The following is an 18,331-nucleotide window of genomic DNA, read 5'->3' as shown; positions in this document are numbered from 1 at the left end:
GACAATCGTATCTTAAACAGTCGTACTCTCTATCTGCTATGAACCACTACAGAGTCTGCAGAGATAGGGCTTAAAACCACTACAGCGTTCCTTTGGTTACTGTTCACCAGGTGACTTTCACTGACTCTTAATGAGCTCTTAGTCTATGGAACAGACTAAAGCATTTTTACTCCATGTTTGCCTGGCCACCTCCCGTCATGCAGCAAACACATTGTCTTGCTGAGCCGTGACACTCTGTTGTGCTTTTGAGCAGTTTATGAGCAGACTCCTTTGTAGAGACCTGAAGAATGCCTTACAAAGTTATTTTTGTCTGCTCAGGTGCAGGTCTACACCAGGGATTTCTTAGGCACAAGAATGACATGTAGGTTCCACGAGTATTTTTTCCAACTCTACAGCCAACAGTAGTCCCAGCAAAATATTGTTGTGTGTGCCCAGTGTGAAACAAGCATTTGGATGGAAACTTTCAGCTGATGTTTGACAGTCACAGGCATCTGTAAACACAGCCTTTATACTGGGAAATGTCAGGCATCTTTGCAATTGCCAGTTGCAACCTCTGCAGAAGGAACTGAAGCAGAATGAATACGTATGTCAATGAATTCAGTCTCACCACATCCCTATGAAATACCTTACAGAATTTCGAAAGGGAAAGACACCTTCAGAGGGTTGCTCAGCCTCACAGGGACTAAGACTGGACAGAAACGAGCACGATCAGTCAGACCAGAGCCTTCCTGCAGAACTCAGCTCCTGCTGTGAGAAAAAACCAAAACCGACCCCCCTCGGTAAGCTTACTTGCTACACAAAAACTTTGCTTTCGAGCAATATAGTAAAAAAAATAAAAAAAACAATCGATTCCCCTCGCTTACGGTACTAGTAGTCAAAGAACTTGTTCATTCTTTAATTGCCCGTTCTTCCGTTTTCTCGCTCGCAGAACGGGCCAGCGCCAGCACCACCTCCCGAGCTCACTCCAGCCCGGTGACTGACTCTCTGCCACCCGTGGGTGCTGCTCCCGCCTCCCGCGGGCGCTGCTGCCGCCGGGCAGGGGCAACGGCCGCTCGTCGTGCCGCCCCGCGGTGCGCGGCTGCCCAGGCACGGCGGCTGCCGTTCCGCCGGTGGCCGGCGGGGATGCGACGGGGCGGCTGCGGCTCTGACAGCGCTGATCCCCCCGCGCAAGTGTGTCGCGCTGGCTCGCCCTCTCCCTCTGCCTCCAGTTACAGCCCTGGCAGGAGACCGCGAGTCTCGGCTTCGCTTTCCAGGGTTATTTTTGGCCGGGGCCGCCGCATGCTGATGGCAGCGGACTGGCAAGCCCCGGGCGTCCTCGCGGGCGGCAGGCGCCGGGGGGTCCCGCCGGGCGGGGGAAGGGGCGGTGCGCACCCCGCGCCCGCCCCGGCTGCCCCGCGGCGCCGGGCTCCCACCGGCGGGCCGTCGGGGGTCGAGCGAGCCCGCCTCTGGCCCCGCGGGGGGCGGCCGTGAGGGAGCCCGGCCCCGCGGCAGGGAAACGCCTCTCCGCTCCGCGCCGCCGGCCGGGCAGTCTGCCTGAGGGGCTGCCGCTCCCCAGTGGAGCCACAGCCGGGCGGGCGGCAGCGGGCCGCCGCCATGGAGAGGACCCCCATCCCGGTGCTGACGGTGCAGACGGCGCCCTACGAGGACCAGCGGCCGACGGGCGGCGGGGGGCTGCGGCGGCCCACGGCGCTCTTCGAGAGCCAGCGCAACTACCTGCCCAACTTCGTGCAGAGCCTCCTCTCCTCCGTCGACCTCCGCGACCGCCAGGGCTGCACCATGGTGGTGGGCAGCGACGGCAGGTACTTCAGCAAGACGGCCATCGAGATCGTCGTGCAGATGGCCGCGGCCAACGGGGTAAGCGGACCCCCTCACCCTTCCCGCCGCCCTCACGCCGTCTCCTCGGGGCGGCCGGAGCCGGGCCCCCTCAGCCGCCCCCAGCCCCTCGGCCGGGCGTCCGCCTCCTGTCAGCGGGGTCCGCGCCCTGCCCGCTCCGGCTCCGGCGCTGAGGGAGCCCGGAGCAGCCCCGCAGGGAACGGGCGAGAACGGGTTTGTGTCGTGACGCGGGCAGCGCGGAATATGCAAGTAAAAGTCGGACGGACTTGGCGTCCCGCTGCCTGTGAGCGCCCTGCGCGCCCGGTGCCCGGGCCAGCCCGGTGCCGGCTCCTGCCCGCTTTAGGCTGCACCGCCGGGCTTTGGCGAGGCTGGTTTTGTCGGTGTGTAACAGAGGTGATCGCGATGATCTGAGGAGACTGCTGACCATGCCATACTGTTTCACACCTTATTTTAGACGGAGGCAGGAATGGAAGCTGGTAAACACGGTTGACTCGGCAGGAGAAAATATAGCGTAATTAAAAAGTATATGGGAAACTAAGGTGTTGGACATGTATATGCAGCTCAGCATCTTTTAAAAATATTCAAGGAAAATGGTATTATTGCAGCATGAGGAATTCAGCATTTTGGCTGCATCTTAAGAAAAGAGTTGTTCTTCTCCATTGTTCACTTGCAAACAAATTACAAAATGCAGGAAGACAACAGTTGCAAATACCTCTGTGATAGATGGGTTCCAGCTTTTCTTGTGTAGTTTTGAAAACAGGAAAGAACTCGGGAAGAAAACTGCTGTCATCTGATAGATACATACATATTCATGTATTAGTGTGTAGGTACAGAAAGCTGGAGATACTAGCTAATGTAGGCTTGAGGTTTCTACTTCAAATCAGAGCTGAAACAGCTGTTTCTTGTTAGGATGGCTACATTGATTCTCCAGATCTGGCAAAAGAAGTGATTAAATTTGTAGAGGCTTTTCTAGTGTAGTGTATTTACCTTTTTTTTTTTTTTTTTCTTTCCTTCCCCAAAGCTTCATTCTTTAAATGCAGTCCTGTTTTACAACTAGGTCTTCCAGTTTTTTAATATGTGTCTGAATTTTCCATGCTGATTTACTGTCACATAGAAGCTAGATGGATTACTCAGCCTGGTATAAATAATGAATGTTTTAATTTTTTCTAAAGCATGCTCTCACCTTGCAGATACTATTGAGACACTGAGTGACACCTGCGAATTCAGAGACAGGCTGCGTTACGTATTTTTGGAAACTCACCATTCATGCAGAGGATCGGTAGAGGCCAGGGCTCATGTGGTCCAGGGTGTGCAGGGGCTTTCTAGGGGACAGTGGCAATGGTGGGGACGCTGGTGAGGGTGTCACGGTGGCGTTCCCTCCGCAGGGGCAGGGAGCAAGCACAGAGCAGCGTGAGCAGGCTGGTGTGTGGGGCGTTGAGAGCAAGGTAGGACGGCTGCTCCCTTCCCTCTTCCCCACGTAGCTTGCTGTAGGAATCCACGCTGCTGGAATCGCTCCTGTTGACCACGCAGGATGAAGCACAGCGGTGGCTGAAGCAAGAGCTTGCCTGCTGAGGCAAGCTTGCCTGCTCTTGCAGACCGGCAGGAGGTACTGAGAGGGTTAAAGCCACTAAGTGACCACAAGGACTGAGGTGCTAAAGAAGACAAGAAGTTTAGGCTTTAGGACACCAGGATCTTGTCAGCCGGGTTATGCTCTATTCAGGACTCCTTCCTGACTAATTTTGCCTGTCAGCTTACTGCCTTCCTGCTGCTTCTGTCATGTTCACTGTTTTGCTCTATTTCCCCTGAAGATCAGGTCTTCTTGACCTCAGAAGGTTTCCAGACATGTTTCTGGCACCTTGCTGTAGCAGTGCTTCCCCTTTCTTAACTTATTGCAAGTTTCTTGGAAACACAGTTTCTCCCTCGTGTTTTCTGAAGCCAAAAACCCAAGCTTTTCTGCTCACAGTTCCCACAAATATATGAATTAAATCATGATACTCTTACTGATGACACAGTCCTCACAAATTCAGCAGGCCAGCTGGTGGAGTGCTACTGACATTGAAAAGGCTTCCCATTTCCATGTGCTAATGCTCCATCCCCTATCTACCGTCCTCACCCAACACACCATCACTCCTGTTTCTCTCAAGCACACTGTAAATGCATAAGCCTCACATTTACTTAGTGTATACTGTTTGTATGTTTTATTCTTTGGCTGTTAAAATACACCTGCTGGGAAAATATCTAAACCTCTCCGAAGGTGGTGTTTAGTGCTGCGCTATGGGAGTTGGGGGAGAGGATGGGAATACTCTTGAGGACAAAGATCTCTCTCTGTGGATGAGGTTAATGTCACTAGAAGGCACGTAGCCACAAGTGAGCTGGCATAGGCAGGTTCAGTTGAAATGTGTGCGAGCCTTGAAGTTGCATTCACAACTTTTAGCTGCCCCAGGGTGCCAGGATAGGGGTAGCCACATAGTGCTGCTAAAGTCAACTTGAATCTCCTTCCTGGAAGACACATACCAAGTCTTATGTTTAATTGTGCCCTCCGAGTACAAAAATAGAAGGGATTTTCTATTATCAACAGTAAGTGTATTGCCCTTTAGAGCCACTAGGTTCCCCTTGTTCTAATTTGGTGACTCACCCTGCATTCCCCCTGCGTTAACAGCGTTGCACAGTTGGCATAAGCTGCAGTACAAGGAATGAGATGAGGCCCCTGCCCGTTCAGCTGCCAGTGCTCGCCCTGCCGCCCTCTCACCTCCAGCCCCTCTGGCTCACGCCCTCCAGCTGGGGGTTGCAGGTACACACTCCGCAGCTACAGCCTGCGCAGGCTTCTGCTGGCGGCAACAGCTACAGGCTGCTCCGTGCTGTGCAATGTCATCGGCACATGCTCTGACAAATCTTTCTGTCCAGAGCTGAAGGTGGCTGACAGGGCTCACCCCTCCATGGGTCACACAGCTGCAGCTGTAGCTAACACATTTGGGTAAGAGACTGCATGTCATGGGAAGGTGGGGTAGTGTGTGGGAACCAGGCAGAGGTCCTGTGCTGGATTGCAACAAGCAGTTTAGCACAGTGGGGTGGTAGGAGAGCATCTGAGGCTCTGTTTCCTTTTCACCTGTGTCCTGTCAGCAGCAGTGTCCTTGCACCTTAGTGTCTGGAAAAAACGAGGTAAAAGGCTCCATCATTTATAACACAGTTCCACTACAAATTAAATGCAAGAATTCCATTAGACCCATCAAGTGGATGTGGTCTCTCATTTTTGATGCAAAGTTTAGGATAAGTTTAAATAGGTTTAAAGCTGCTATGTGTGGGTCTCAGTGACAGATCGGAAGCTGGTGGTCATGCTCTGAATATGGAGAGGCACAGCAACACCCCAGATCATGCTGTATTGCTAGCAATGCTGTAGAACTGGGAGATGACAGGGAGTTTTCCAGTTATCGTCTTTATAATACCATGTTGTCTTCATTTTCTGTGGTCTTCCATGCAAATCTTGCCCGCCCTCCGTGGACCTGTGTGCCTGATATATTTGTTTCTACGTTCAGCATGGTGCTCAGTCATCTTCAGGATACTGCAGTAAAAGATAGGAAGGCACAGCCCCGTGCTGTCCAGAATCTAATCCTCTTGCTTCATGCTCTTTCAAGTTTAATTGACTGAGGCATGTGAGAGATTACTGGGAAAAATGATAAATAAAAAGCATTAAGTGATTCCATGATAATCAACTGAATCGTCTGAAAATGCACAGCTGCAAGTGGTGTTGAATAAAAATGTTCTTGTAAAGCCCTTGTTAGGGTGACTATTCTTTCAGCTGTAACAGTTTGCTGAGGATCATAGTCTCTGTTTCTGCTGTTACTACTAAAAGCCGAGTGACACAGCATGACATGGGGACACAGTATTAGAAGAGACATTACATGCCTGTGATCTCATAGCCATGCAAGTTTTTGAATTCCAGTTTTTGAAATCCAAATATAATCTTTTCACACTGTGAAACTGTCCAAGATTTCCAGAAGGATATTACTGGGACTTTGAGTCAGCACTTGGACATTATTTGGTTAGTATTTAAGCTCAGATTGCAAGAAATCTGTAAATGTGTGAGTTCGTTACATAAAATTATTTAAATGTCAGTTTAATATTTGATTCAGAAACAAAATGAACAGTGTCTGGCCCAAGAGAGGATGAGGTTGTGTATTCTTCCCACCGAAACGAAGAGAACAGAGGAAGGTGGGTAGCATGTGTGCACTTCTGAGGTCTGCGTTGTCCTTGGGGATTTTTGTAAAAGCACTGAAGACCTTCACATAAGGTGAAGCTCTTGGCAGTAGTCACTGTAAATAAAATACCTATGTGGCATTCAGGTAATTTCACTTTCAACATCCTTAAGTTAGAATGCTAAATATTGCAGTATTTCTAGATCATATAAATTAATATAATAAACAGCATTGTGACGAACGTTGAAGGCAAGGCAGATTCCTCCTGTTCCTATTAATATTGAGCATCCAAAAAAAGGGAAAACTGATTTGTGCAACATCTATGGAACGGTAAAAAATGAAGATATGGTGAAGAGATAGTGCAAGGTGATTTGTGCATTCTGAATAATCTGAGGATTGTACTTTAAAATAAAAACAATTTTGGTGTGCATAAAGGCAAAAATCTAAACCTCAGTAAGAAGAGAACATGTGCTCATTATAAGCCAGTGTGCAAGTATAAATGCATTTATACCTGAGCTCCTTGAGGTAGTTTGGGTGTTATTTTCAAGCACTTTTCAAAATGTAATTCCTGTCGTCTTCCTTGTGCTCACCCACACACAATACTGTTTTAAGAGCTGGCACTCTTCTCTGACAGCTGTATTTGGAAGATTGAGTCATTGCCCTAGCTTTCTACATGCTTCATAGTTTAAAAAAGGGAGAGACAATATTCAAAACAAACATTTTCAGTATTAATTTTCATCATGATTTTCTTTCCATAATAAAGGTACATGGATAGACTGTTGCATAGGCTGGAAGAAAGTTTTTTAAAGTCTATTTCCCAATGTTCTGTGTTTTTTCTAATGCTTCTGTACAATTGGCAACAGTGATTAAATGACAGCATTAATACAACAGCCTTGCAAGACATGGCATGTTGTCCAAAAGCTGCTTCATGGACTGAAAATAAACCATAAAAGGACACACTCAAATTCAAAACAATTTGAAAAAAAATCTCTATTTCTCTTTCAAATTATTTACATGGCACTGGTTTAAATTAAACAGTAAATTGTGTGGCTAATGGAGAGTTTTCTTTCTTGAGCTTGATCCTTAAAGTGTGTCAAGGCATGTGCTAGAGCTCCCAGTGATTTCAGTGCCTGTCCTGATGGGTGGAGATTTACCCTACACATTTTCTGAGGTAAAAGTGTGTCTGTTAGTTGTCAGCCCACAAAAACTAGAAATGCTTCTGCTTTAAAAAAGACTTGTCCTTGTTCCACAATGTAGGAATTGCATTTCTGTGATGACAAGTAGGGTTATATAAAAAGTATTTTTCAAGTAGTTTGGTGTTCAAAACAGTTCAATAAATAAAGTGTAAAGGTGGCATTTGGAGATTTAAAAGAGTTTTAAAAGATGGGAAGAACATTACATAAAGCTGAAGAAATTTGATCAGTAAGAGAGATACCCATTTTGTTCTCTCATCAATGAAATAACATTTAATCACTTGCTTCACTTGGCTTGGAGCTAGGCATGGAGAAAATATATAATACCTTTATCTTTGTTCCTAAGGTCTGTAAATTATGATAAATCGAGAGATTTACAAATACATGCTGTTTCCCATGAGCTGAAACTCTTCCATATTTCTTTGTAAATACATTTCTGGTTGGCGCCTGGATTATTTATGTTGAGCTGAAACTGTAGTATCTGTGTAGGGCATGAAGGCAAGGTTTTGAAATAGGAACCTTACAGTGGAACTGCACATAATACCAAACACATTGAGTCAGTGTTTAATAACACCACCTGAAAGCTTTTTTTCCTTTGAGATTGGTGGGAACTTCCCCTGCTCAGCTGTGTCCAGGGAAACACACTCTCTTCATCTGGTATGGCCAAGGAGTCACCGATGGCTGAAGGAGGAGCTCTATAGTTTCTATAGGGCATGACATCCAGGGGTGTCTTGGTAACAGAGGGGCGTCTCACCAAGACCGCAGCCTGTGATGTTCATGGCTGCCATGAAAGGCTGCTCCATGAAAGACAATCTGGTTGCTCTTCTCTTTTATGGTGGTTAAAACCCAAACCTTGCAAACTGTATCCACACAGGCAGCCCTAAACTATATAGATATGTGAGGAGAATTTACTTGTTTGTGGGTACACCTGGAAAGGTTTGATAGCAGAATCATAGACCATTGCTATTCTTGGGGGCTTTGCAAATCACTACCATGTCTGTGCTCTTGCTTTACTGTCAGTACACAGGCCGCTGGGGTTGAATTTGCCAGGATACAATATGTTTTGTCAGCAGTCCAGATTTAGCATGCAGGCAACTCATGTACATATATTTCTCCGCAAAAGAACGGGTTCCATACTAGGAGTTTAAAATTTCTACCCAATACATGTATACCTATATATTGTGTGTGTGTGTGTTTATTTTTTAATTTTCAAAAATTTAGTGCCATTCAGAGTACTTTGACTTCCTTTTCCACCTAGATCGGCAGATTGGTTATTGGACAGAATGGTATCTTATCCACACCAGCTGTTTCATGTATCATTCGGAAGATCAAAGCAGCTGGTGGAATTATTCTGACAGCTAGCCACAGTCCTGGGGGACCTGGAGGGGAGTTTGGAGTCAAATTTGAGGTTGCCAATGGAGGTAGGTTGTCTTTTTTTTTTTAAATATCATGTTATAACATTGCATCTTGGTATGGTGAAAATATTATGACAAGGATAACTAGCTAACTTTAACTACTATGTTTTTAATTTATTCTGTTAAAACTATGACAAATACATGCATATCAGTATTTTTTTCAGTCATAGGAAAGTATTTGTTTACATCGATCTGTACAATAAGCATTAAATGTTCACTGAATACCTGTGGTAGCTGTAACATTTCTATAAATAAGGTTTGCCATCCCATTTTTATAGCAATTTATGTAGTCTGCCAGATCATTGTCACAGTTCTGATCCTTTTATAAAGACGCCTATGAGGGAGCTGTGTTTTGCTCATATTTCTGCGTTGCTTGTCGTGGCATTTACTTCAGAGTGCATAATTTCAGAAGTGCTGTAAGCAGTATAACTCATTGTCTTGTATGGAAGAAAGCACTTCGCATGTTTACCCAGTAAATACCTGTTCTTATCCAGGGAGAGGGTTGTGCCATTTTATCTGTTGCAATTCCACTGCTGAATAATGCAATTTGCATCTATAGCTAATGTCTTGTTTTCCAAAATCGGCAAGCTAACACGTGTAGGTATGTTATGCATTATGTATGTTTCGTGTTATAGATGTGTGTATACCCATAAAACATCATGGTGACCATTGCTGACACCTTGTATACCTCACATGTAGAGCGCTTTCCACATGAATAATCTGAAAGTGGTTTTGCAATAATGTTTCCTTCCACCTTTTGAAGGTGGGAAAGCTTAAGAAGGGGATGCTTCTCCCTTGTCCCTTGTTTAGCTGAAAAATGTGCATGGTGAAAGCAATGTGATTTTATGAACAGAACAGTCTTGAATCTCGGAGAGATTAAAGGGACTGTGTAAGGTCAGACAGTGAGAAATCCAGGGTCACAGCACACGCATACCAGCGACAAACCATTAAATCCATTAGCACTCTGTAAACTTTAGAACACCACATACACCTAAAATCTGTGTGATAAATGGGTAACAGTTGGTGGGACATTCTTTTTAGTGTGCTTTGCCTTTTTAAAGAAAATTCAAACAGGCTATTAAGCTTTAAATATGAAACACTCCTCAAGCACGGGTCACAAGGTTCAACTATTTGTGATGATCTCTAGGGACATAATGAAAAGTAGTGGGTTTAAGTTGGAGCTGAGAAAATGTGGGTTAAGTATTAGGCGAGGATTTAGAGCTAGCAGAATGGTTAGGCAGCACAACAGGCTCCTAGGGAAGGCTGCTGTTGCTGTGCATTCTCGCCCAGTCTGTTTTGCAGATCCATGTGGGGCAGAAGTGGTTTGCTTCTATAGCAGTAAGAGAGGATGCAGAGCGGTGCCGTGGGATCTTCTTTGCTGGAAATACCAGCAGACAGTACATCCATCTGTCAAGGATGATGTGGAGCTGGTGAAACCTGTCCTCACCCCTTGGATGGGTTTGGACTGGATGAGTAAGAAGTCATTTTCTAAGCTAAATGAAGAGTTAAGTGACTGTTACTTGTTGCAGTGCCTGAGACCATCTGGTACACTGCATTTGAGATGGAACATGCTAATTCACATGGCAGAGCTCGACTGGATAGAGGAGCATTGCTAGAGGAGTGGGAAATTAGCACTGGAAAGGCAGAGGCTTTGGATTAGAAGAGAGAACAGGTAAAAGAGAATAAAGGGAGTAATTTTTCAGAGTGGAGGTGTGACTTTATTATGAACAACAAAGAGTTCAGATAAGCCAGAGAGAACTTGTTACTCAGACTCAACTCTTACACTACACATGGCGTAGCTCATGTGGTAATTTTTGCATCAAGCCTGCAACTTCTATTTGATTGACAGTAAAGCTTTAAAAATAGAGCCAATCCTCAGGATTTGGCAATAAAAGTAATGCAGAAGTAAGATATGATTTCTGTTTCTGAATGGCCTAACTGTTCCGAATCATAATGGCTTGTTAAGCAATTAAGGTATTTTGAATTCTAACAAAGGTACGTTTCATTAAGCCATTGGAGAAAAGCTGTAAGAAAACAACACTGGCAAACTGGTAAGACTTTTGAAAATGATAATTATGTCTATTGAAATAATGTGAAACACTGGCTATCTCAGCTTCACAGGTGTGCATTTGCAGAAAACCCTATGAAACACCAGAAACTGCAGCTGAAGGACAGGCTTTCCCTTAATATATATGTTGAGATTCTGTGTAGAGTAAAAAATGACTTTGAGCAGTAAAGCCAAACAAAGATGGCTGGGGCTTTTTTCGGTTCCCTCATCTTGCCTGCCCTTGAAGATGGTTGATTTAAGTTCTCTCTGTGACTCAAAATGTTGTGAGTAATGCACTGTATTTCCATGTTATTTTTTTTTCAAAATATGTTTTAAACCTGTCTTACACATAGGGATACTACACATAGTTCTTTGTTTGGGTTTATTCCTTAATAACGCCAATATATTCAGAAAAATGTTTGCAATAGCACTAACTTTTCAAGTAGGGAACCTTTGTTTAAAAAAATGTCCCACCACATTTGTTTTTCTTCTAGGACCTGCTCCAGATATGGTTTCAGATAAAATCTATCAGATCAGCAAAACCTTGGAGGAATATGCCATTTGTCCCGATCTCAGAGTTGATTTATCCCGCCTGGGAAGACAGGAATTTGACCTGGAGAACAAATTCAAACCTTTCCGAGGTGTCAATCTTCGCTTTTATGCATGCTATGTCCATTGATTCTAAATATTAGAATTGCTGCAGAATGATAATGGGTAATTATTTAAACACAACTTCAGTTCTCCAAAATTTTTTCTGCAAGTTCTCAAAATATCAGGCAGTATCAGTAAGTGTTGCATTTGTTTTGCCCATAAGGAAGCCAAGTTAGGGACTTTAAATGCATCAGGCCTCACCATTTAGCCAACTATCTTTGCCAAGACAATATTTCAGATACTGTAAAAATTTGTGTGGTCTCAAGAACTCGTCCTCATTCTTGATGTCATAGAATTAAAGCCAGTTTATTTTCCACCAAAAAATTAGTTTTTGATACAAAGTGCATGTTGGTGAGCAAAGGACATACTTGGTGTTTTAGACAAAAAGCAAGGAAAATCCAACTCTACTACCACTCTGGAATTGTAGGATTGCCACAATTTTTTCAACTTTTATATCTCTCCATATTGTGTTTTTCTAAATGAAAATGAGACACGCTCCTCCAACAGGTAGTATAAAAATAGAGGAAAAATAATTGCAATTTGTTTGAATGTTTTTCTAAGTAAAATTCATTTCCTAATCATCTCTTTCCAGAGTGCATCATCCTGGCATAGTAGAGCTGCCAAGGAACTCTACTGAAGCAATGTAATTGGCTTACAAATGCATGAATAAATAGAGTTTACACAGGTCTGAATGCAGACTGAAAGTGCAGAAAGAATTAAAAGATTTTTAAACATATTTTAGGATACTATCTGATGTATATAAAACTCAGTTGTATGAACTAACACCTGTGAATCAAGGCTACAGAGATGTTGAAGCAACTGAGAGCTGGATTTGGCAGGAGCTAAAATAATTTTTAGACTTTAATTCAACATCCATTTTATCTTAACATGTGTGAGCAGCTCCACTGAAGTTGAAGCATTTGTTCATATGTGTAAAGTTTAGAGCCTACTTCAGCTGTATTAGGAGCAAAGCATAGAAAATATATAGTAATGTAATTTACTGAATCCTTGAGGCTTTCAACATATACCATGGAATGAACAAATTTTCAAGTAGGTTTTATGGGCTGTTTTTCAGCCTTGAAAATCGTTTTTGTTTCTCCATTCAAGTGTATTTTCCCAATCTATTCTAAGCATTTTTCTCAGGCTCAAAAAATGTCTGTATCATCTTCATGTTATCCTAAAGAAGAGCATTGGGGTGAGGTCAGTGTTTCTGAAGAAAACTGGCTGATATTCTAAGTAATAATTTATCTTGTGACTAAAATATTTCAAGATACTAATTTAACCAGATACAAAGACGTTTATGTAACATAGGCTTTTAAAATTAATCAGAAAAAGAATACGTTCCAAGATAACTGAGAAACATGGCTTTTGACAGTTGTTTGGTAACTTCTTTCATTATGACAGACTTACTTTCATTAATTCATCTTAGTTTAATATTTTGTATCCAAAAGAACTCAAAAAATTGTAGCCCTCTACTTTGATGAATTTAGAATTCAAATTAGCAAGACCTTAGCAAAAAGCAGATGTTGTATCTGAGCCTAATTTTCCTAAGTCAGTGGGATATAAAATCCAAAAGTACAGTGGTAGATCGACAAAAAAATGGAGACAGATATTCCACGTGCCAAAAATTAGAAGAATAGGATGTATGTTTCCTGATGGAGTGGTGCAGATAGATCCTGGTGTCAGACAGAAGATTAGAACATGTGTCTTTTTCTCAGCGTGGACTTATTCATTCCTCTGAGAATAAACCTGCTTAAGCTTGAAAAGTTTTTCAGTGATGTCGTGAATGAGAAATAAAGAGTTTACTTTGATATAATGTACTCCCATGAATGTTTTCAGTGAAACAGGAGCTGTCACCTTATCTCTCCGCAGTCTTTTTGGGGCAGAACTGTTGATCTTCGCACGGCCTAAAGCTTGATGGTAGCCATAGTGAGATCAGTGGAAATGTTTTACTTTGCCGCCGTGGGCTTCAGAGCAAAACCATATTATGTAAAAGTTGCATACTCTGATTTTATTTCGTGTGCATGGCTAGTTGAAGTGTGCTGGGAGAGATATTTTCCCATGTATGAACCGTAGTGTTCTTTTTCTACTTAATTTTTCTAGTGGAAATTGTGGATTCTGTGGATATCTACCTCAGTCTCCTTCGAAGCATCTTTGACTTCAATGCGATCAGAAGTTTGCTGACCGGACCCAACCAGATTAAAATAAGGATTGATGCCATGAATGGAGGTATGAACTGAAGTTGTTATTGGGACAAAATCGTAGCTACACTACAGTAGTTTCCCAATAAACACAGAACATATAAAGGTCAGACATTTTAGAAAGGTTAAGGGTAGTAAGAAAGAGTTTGAACGTTATATTAGTAACAAAGGCAAGCTTAACGAGTTAGGTCCCTTATTGTGCAAAGAGGTTTATCTTTCTTGATAGAGAATAAGTGAATTGTCCAAGAAATGTTATCTTTCTGCATTTGGAAGCAGGCAAGATGAGGTAATCTTGCATTGAGAGAGTGATGAAGTATGTTGCAGTGTGTAGTAACCAAGGAGGTTACAGTGCAGTCTCTACTAAGGGTGAATTCTAAATGGTATAAAATCAGTTAAGTGTGAAGAGGTTGTACCCAAAAGTCCTTAAAGAGTTGGCTGAGACCTCTGTCTCACTAGTGCTGTTAATAAATTTCAGTGTACTGGGGGCAAGACGAAAGAAAGTGTCACAAAAGACAGCAAGAGTACTACTTTAGTGCCAATATTAAAAAGTTATAAGCTGTCTCACTTGGGGAAACATAAGTCAATATGAGATCCATTTTAGGCCAAATAATGAAAAAATAAATAAAGATTTCTATAGATAATGACTTGAAGAATAGGAAGGTAAGTGATGCTGTTCAACATTATCTTACGGAAAACAAGTTCCATCAAATAAACCAGGTTTCATTCTTTAATGGGATTATGAAATCAGACCAATAAAGGGAGCTGGATAGACTTAAGAAGCTTTTGTAAAGCATTTTATTTAGTACAATTTGATAATTACCGTTCAAAACATCATAGTGGGTGCACAATCAGTGTGAACACTCACTTTTGCCAGGCTGTAGCAAAAGGGCAGCTGGTGTCCGTGAACAATGGTGAGGAAGCAATGAGGAAGGCACTACCTTCTGTCAACTACAGGACTGGAGGGAATGTTACTCAAATAGTGTGTAGAACTTTGATGTCCAGATCTATAACTGGGTGTTGAAAAATTCTACACATGGTCAAAAAGATGCATAGTCTTGCTCAGGGTTAGAGAAACTAATGCAACACAAAAAATTTAAAGGACAGAATTTGTTTACTTTGTTTACAAGGTGACAGAGAATTGATTTTATGACTTTGTATCTTAGTGGCGAATAGCCATAATATACATAGTAAGCCTATAGTAAGTGTATACAAGAATGATTGTACAACAAAGTAAGCTTTTTTCTGCAGAAGAATTATTTCTCAGTCATCTCTTCCCAAAAATACAAAAAAGAATCAATAGTGAGGAGTTCAGGCCAGATAAATTCAAACTGAAAGTAGCTCATGTATTTATGGGTGACTGTAATTAAGCACTGGAACAATCTACCAAAGACAGTTGCAGTTTTTCCTTTTCTTGGTGGCATCAGAGCAAAAGCTTTTCTGGGTGAGATGCATTAGGCAAAAGTGAGTTATCAGCCACAATATAGTTGTAACTATGTGAATGTTAGAGAGGGCCATGTGTATACACAGATAAAATGTCTTCCAGAGTTCTAGCTCTGCAACTCTGGAATATGCTTTTATGCCTCTGTATGTTGATAGCTTAACATTGGCATAGAAAAGAGTTAATTTGTCAGGAGTTTACTATTGATAACAACCTGAATCGTTGTTTATTGTATAATTTTACCTGAATACAAGTTTCTCACTTCTGTTTACCTTGAGTTGCAGTTGCTCCCGTTAGCAAGATTTGGGAGTAAAGTAGGAGAAGAGAGAGCACAAGAGAGTGAGCTGTCACTTGGTATTTTTTTACCTCTAAGTGACCTGTTCACATCTGCCTTAGGGATGCAGAGAGGTCAGTCTGTTGTTAGTGTCTGCTCAGCCGCCAAGTGCACAAGTGTAAATTTCATACACAAACAGTGTTGCAGTTTCTCCACAGAAGCAAAGGGTTTCATTGTGTGATTGAACAATGTTCTGCACTGTTTGATCATGACTGCATTTCAGAGTATATGTGTATTCAAGATCCTTTTATTTCTGTGCTGAAATGATGTAAATTTGCCATTAATTCTTATAAAATATTCCTTACACTTATTTAAAATGAAAATTCATCGGTTGAAGGATACAAGATTATTTACTTCAGTGGTTAAAATTGGCATAGGAAATTCCTATCAGGACAGAAAGAAAAGGCCCAAGATGTCAATCTAGAATGCAGGTGAAACAAAATGCTGCACCAAAACGGACGCAAGTGATGTTTTTGGATACCCCTCACAGCATTGCATATAATAATTACAACGTATAGTATCATGAGCTGGGGTCTTAGTTGGCCATATCTTTAACAAAGTAAAATGATTTTGGAGTTAGTTTTGAGAAAGTTTTTATTTATTATCTACATAGTAGTAACTAAAATGTGGTAAAATTATTGGCGGACAAACCTTTTGTAATTTTAATATGAATTAGAAGGTTGAGGTAAGTTTATTTCCCATTTTTATTCCCCTGCTGTTTACTTTTCTTGCTAATATGTGTTAAACTTTTATTTGCATTCCAGGACACATAGAATAGCATCTTATTTTTATTCCAGTGAGGAGAACCCCTCAATGTGTATGATAATTTCTTTACTTAAAAATAGATAAACAAAAATTGCATCTTTCACAGTTCAGTGATTACTTTTTCACTTCCACTAGTGGGGAACTTGTTTTTAATGCTGGATTGCCAATTGATTATTTACTGGGAGGACAATCATATACTCTGCTGTGAAATAATAACTTGTCTTTTGTTGCTAGGACAGATGTATAAAATTACTGGAAGTACGTTTTTTATCAAGACTTCACAGTGCTGTGAAAAATGTGAATATCAAGCATATGCTTTAGTGATTGCATGGCAGATTTCTGTTTTCGCAGTTATGGGACCTTATGTGAGAAGAATCCTGTGTGATGAATTGGGAGCTCCTGCAAATTCTGCCATAAACTGTATTCCTCTGGAGGATTTTGGTGGGCAGCCTCCTGATCCCAATTTAATGTATGCAACTGCCTTGCTGGAGGCTATGAGAGGTGGAGAGTATGGATTTGGAGCTGCTTTTGATGCTGACGGAGTAAGTGTTTTGATCTATCTTGAGGATTCGCCATAGTTATTTTGTCTGGGGTCAGATATGGGACATTTAATTCTAATTCATTTGCTTTTCAGTAAGCCATTGAAGTTGCAAGCAATATCACTTTCAGGTACAAATTATAGCATTTGCAGCCCATAGATCAGACACATATGTTGTAATTTGTCTCTGCAGATGACTGCAAATTTAGCAGGAGTTGAATCCAGAATGAGTATTCTTTAAATATTAGACTGCTTTTATCTTGGTGCAACACTTTGCTTCTCTGTGTAGGGAAAGACAGCCTATAGAGATAATATGGGCTTGTCACAGTAAGTAGTAAGGACGTTAAGTCCGTTTTGATTAACATTGTAATTTGAGGGATTTTTAGCTAATGCAAGCACTGAGCCATAATCTCAGTTTTAATTTTTTAATGTCGTATTATCGGCATTATAAACAGTGAAGTATTTCCGAAACAACTTTCTGTCCTGACAGAGTGGGAGAAAGATGGAAAGATTCTGAAGAACAGAGACTGTTTTCTGTTGTCAGTAAAGACAAAACACCCTTCTACTCCCTGCATAGCTTTTGTCCTTCGCAAAAAGATTCACCTACACAAGCATTCCCTGGCAGAAACAGCCCGACTGAAGTAGCATGGAGGGGGTTGAAGCTACTATAGAGTGGTCGGGAACTTTGATTTGCCAAGGCTGGGGGAGTGGTGGTGTGATAGTGTGACAGTGAGATTATAAACCTGCCAGGATGCAAATAAATTATTCTGCCCAAAGAGGGATGTGAGTGAGTAAACCCAAAGCCTGTTATTTTTTTCTTTTTCCCTTTCTACAGTGGATCTAATAAAAGCAATTACCACTCTGCAGAATATAGGATTTAAGATGCTTTCTTGAATTTCTTGTCTTCCCAGGACCGCTATATGATCCTTGGCCAAAATGGTTTCTTTGTTAATCCGTCGGATTCTTTGGCTATAATTGCTGCCAATCTGTCTTGCATTCCATACTTCTGTCAGATGGGTGTCCGAGGATTTGGCAGGAGCATGCCCACCAGCACAGCCCTGGACAAGTAAGATTAAACACGTGTTTGTATCACCTTGGTCGTTACATTATTTGTTTCTCTGTTTTTTCTTCTTAGCAATTACAAAATTGTGAAGTCTTTTGATAAGAGCTTCTAATATCACAGTCTTTATGTGTTTCAGTGTTTCAACTAGTTTCGATGACATTTTGCTCTTACCTAGACTGATTTTACCAGCCTTTACTTGAATGAAAATAGTTTAGGTCAGCCTGGGAGTAGAATTGAATAGGTTAAATCTTTTCAAGACTACAAATACTTGACTGGTAATTCTTTTTCAAAATAACTTCACTCTTTTTCTTGGTAAAATAATGCTTTACAGCCTAATCTAACAGCCCTTCTTATGAGAGTCATGGAAGTTTAAAACAGAGAAAGTACTGATTCAGCACTAAACAAGCATTAAAAAACCCAAACAAAAACTCCCTCTTATTTTAATCAGTTGAAATAAATAATCTGTCATGATACAAAATTCCCCAGAAGGGACTTCAAGAAGTCGTGGTATCCATTTCCAGTTCCAGCGCAGGTTAAATGTGATTCTAAGCTATTTCTGCAGGTCCAGTCTGCTCTTAAAAGATTTGCTGAACATGCATCCCGTGTTAGCTGCTGAACTTTTTCAACAGGCCTCAGCCAGGCCTTAGTGTTCGGTAAATA

At 41.9% G+C, this 18,331-nt stretch overlaps 1 protein-coding gene across 1 annotated transcript in view; it reads left to right on the top strand.

Annotated features, from left to right (window-relative positions):
* The first annotated feature begins 1,398 nt into the window (after positions 1–1,398).
* PGM5 (phosphoglucomutase 5) overlaps positions 1,399–18,331 on the top strand; it is a 71,870-nt gene continuing 54,937 nt past the window's right edge. The window contains exons 1-6 of the mRNA XM_082074885.1: positions 1,399–1,854; positions 8,478–8,640; positions 11,176–11,322; positions 13,436–13,561; positions 16,422–16,612; positions 17,520–17,674. Coding sequence (XP_081931011.1) covers positions 1,594–1,854; positions 8,478–8,640; positions 11,176–11,322; positions 13,436–13,561; positions 16,422–16,612; positions 17,520–17,674 — 1,043 coding nt within the window. The 5' untranslated portion in view covers positions 1,399–1,593. The remainder of the gene's footprint in view (positions 1,855–8,477; positions 8,641–11,175; positions 11,323–13,435; positions 13,562–16,421; positions 16,613–17,519; positions 17,675–18,331) is intronic.

This window comes from Streptopelia decaocto, assembly GCF_964273445.1.
Source record: "Streptopelia decaocto genome assembly, chromosome: Z".
NCBI classification, from domain to species: domain Eukaryota; kingdom Metazoa; phylum Chordata; class Aves; order Columbiformes; family Columbidae; genus Streptopelia; species Streptopelia decaocto.
The sequence above is the reverse complement of the archived record's forward strand: the minus strand, read 5'-3'. Positions and strand labels throughout refer to the sequence as shown.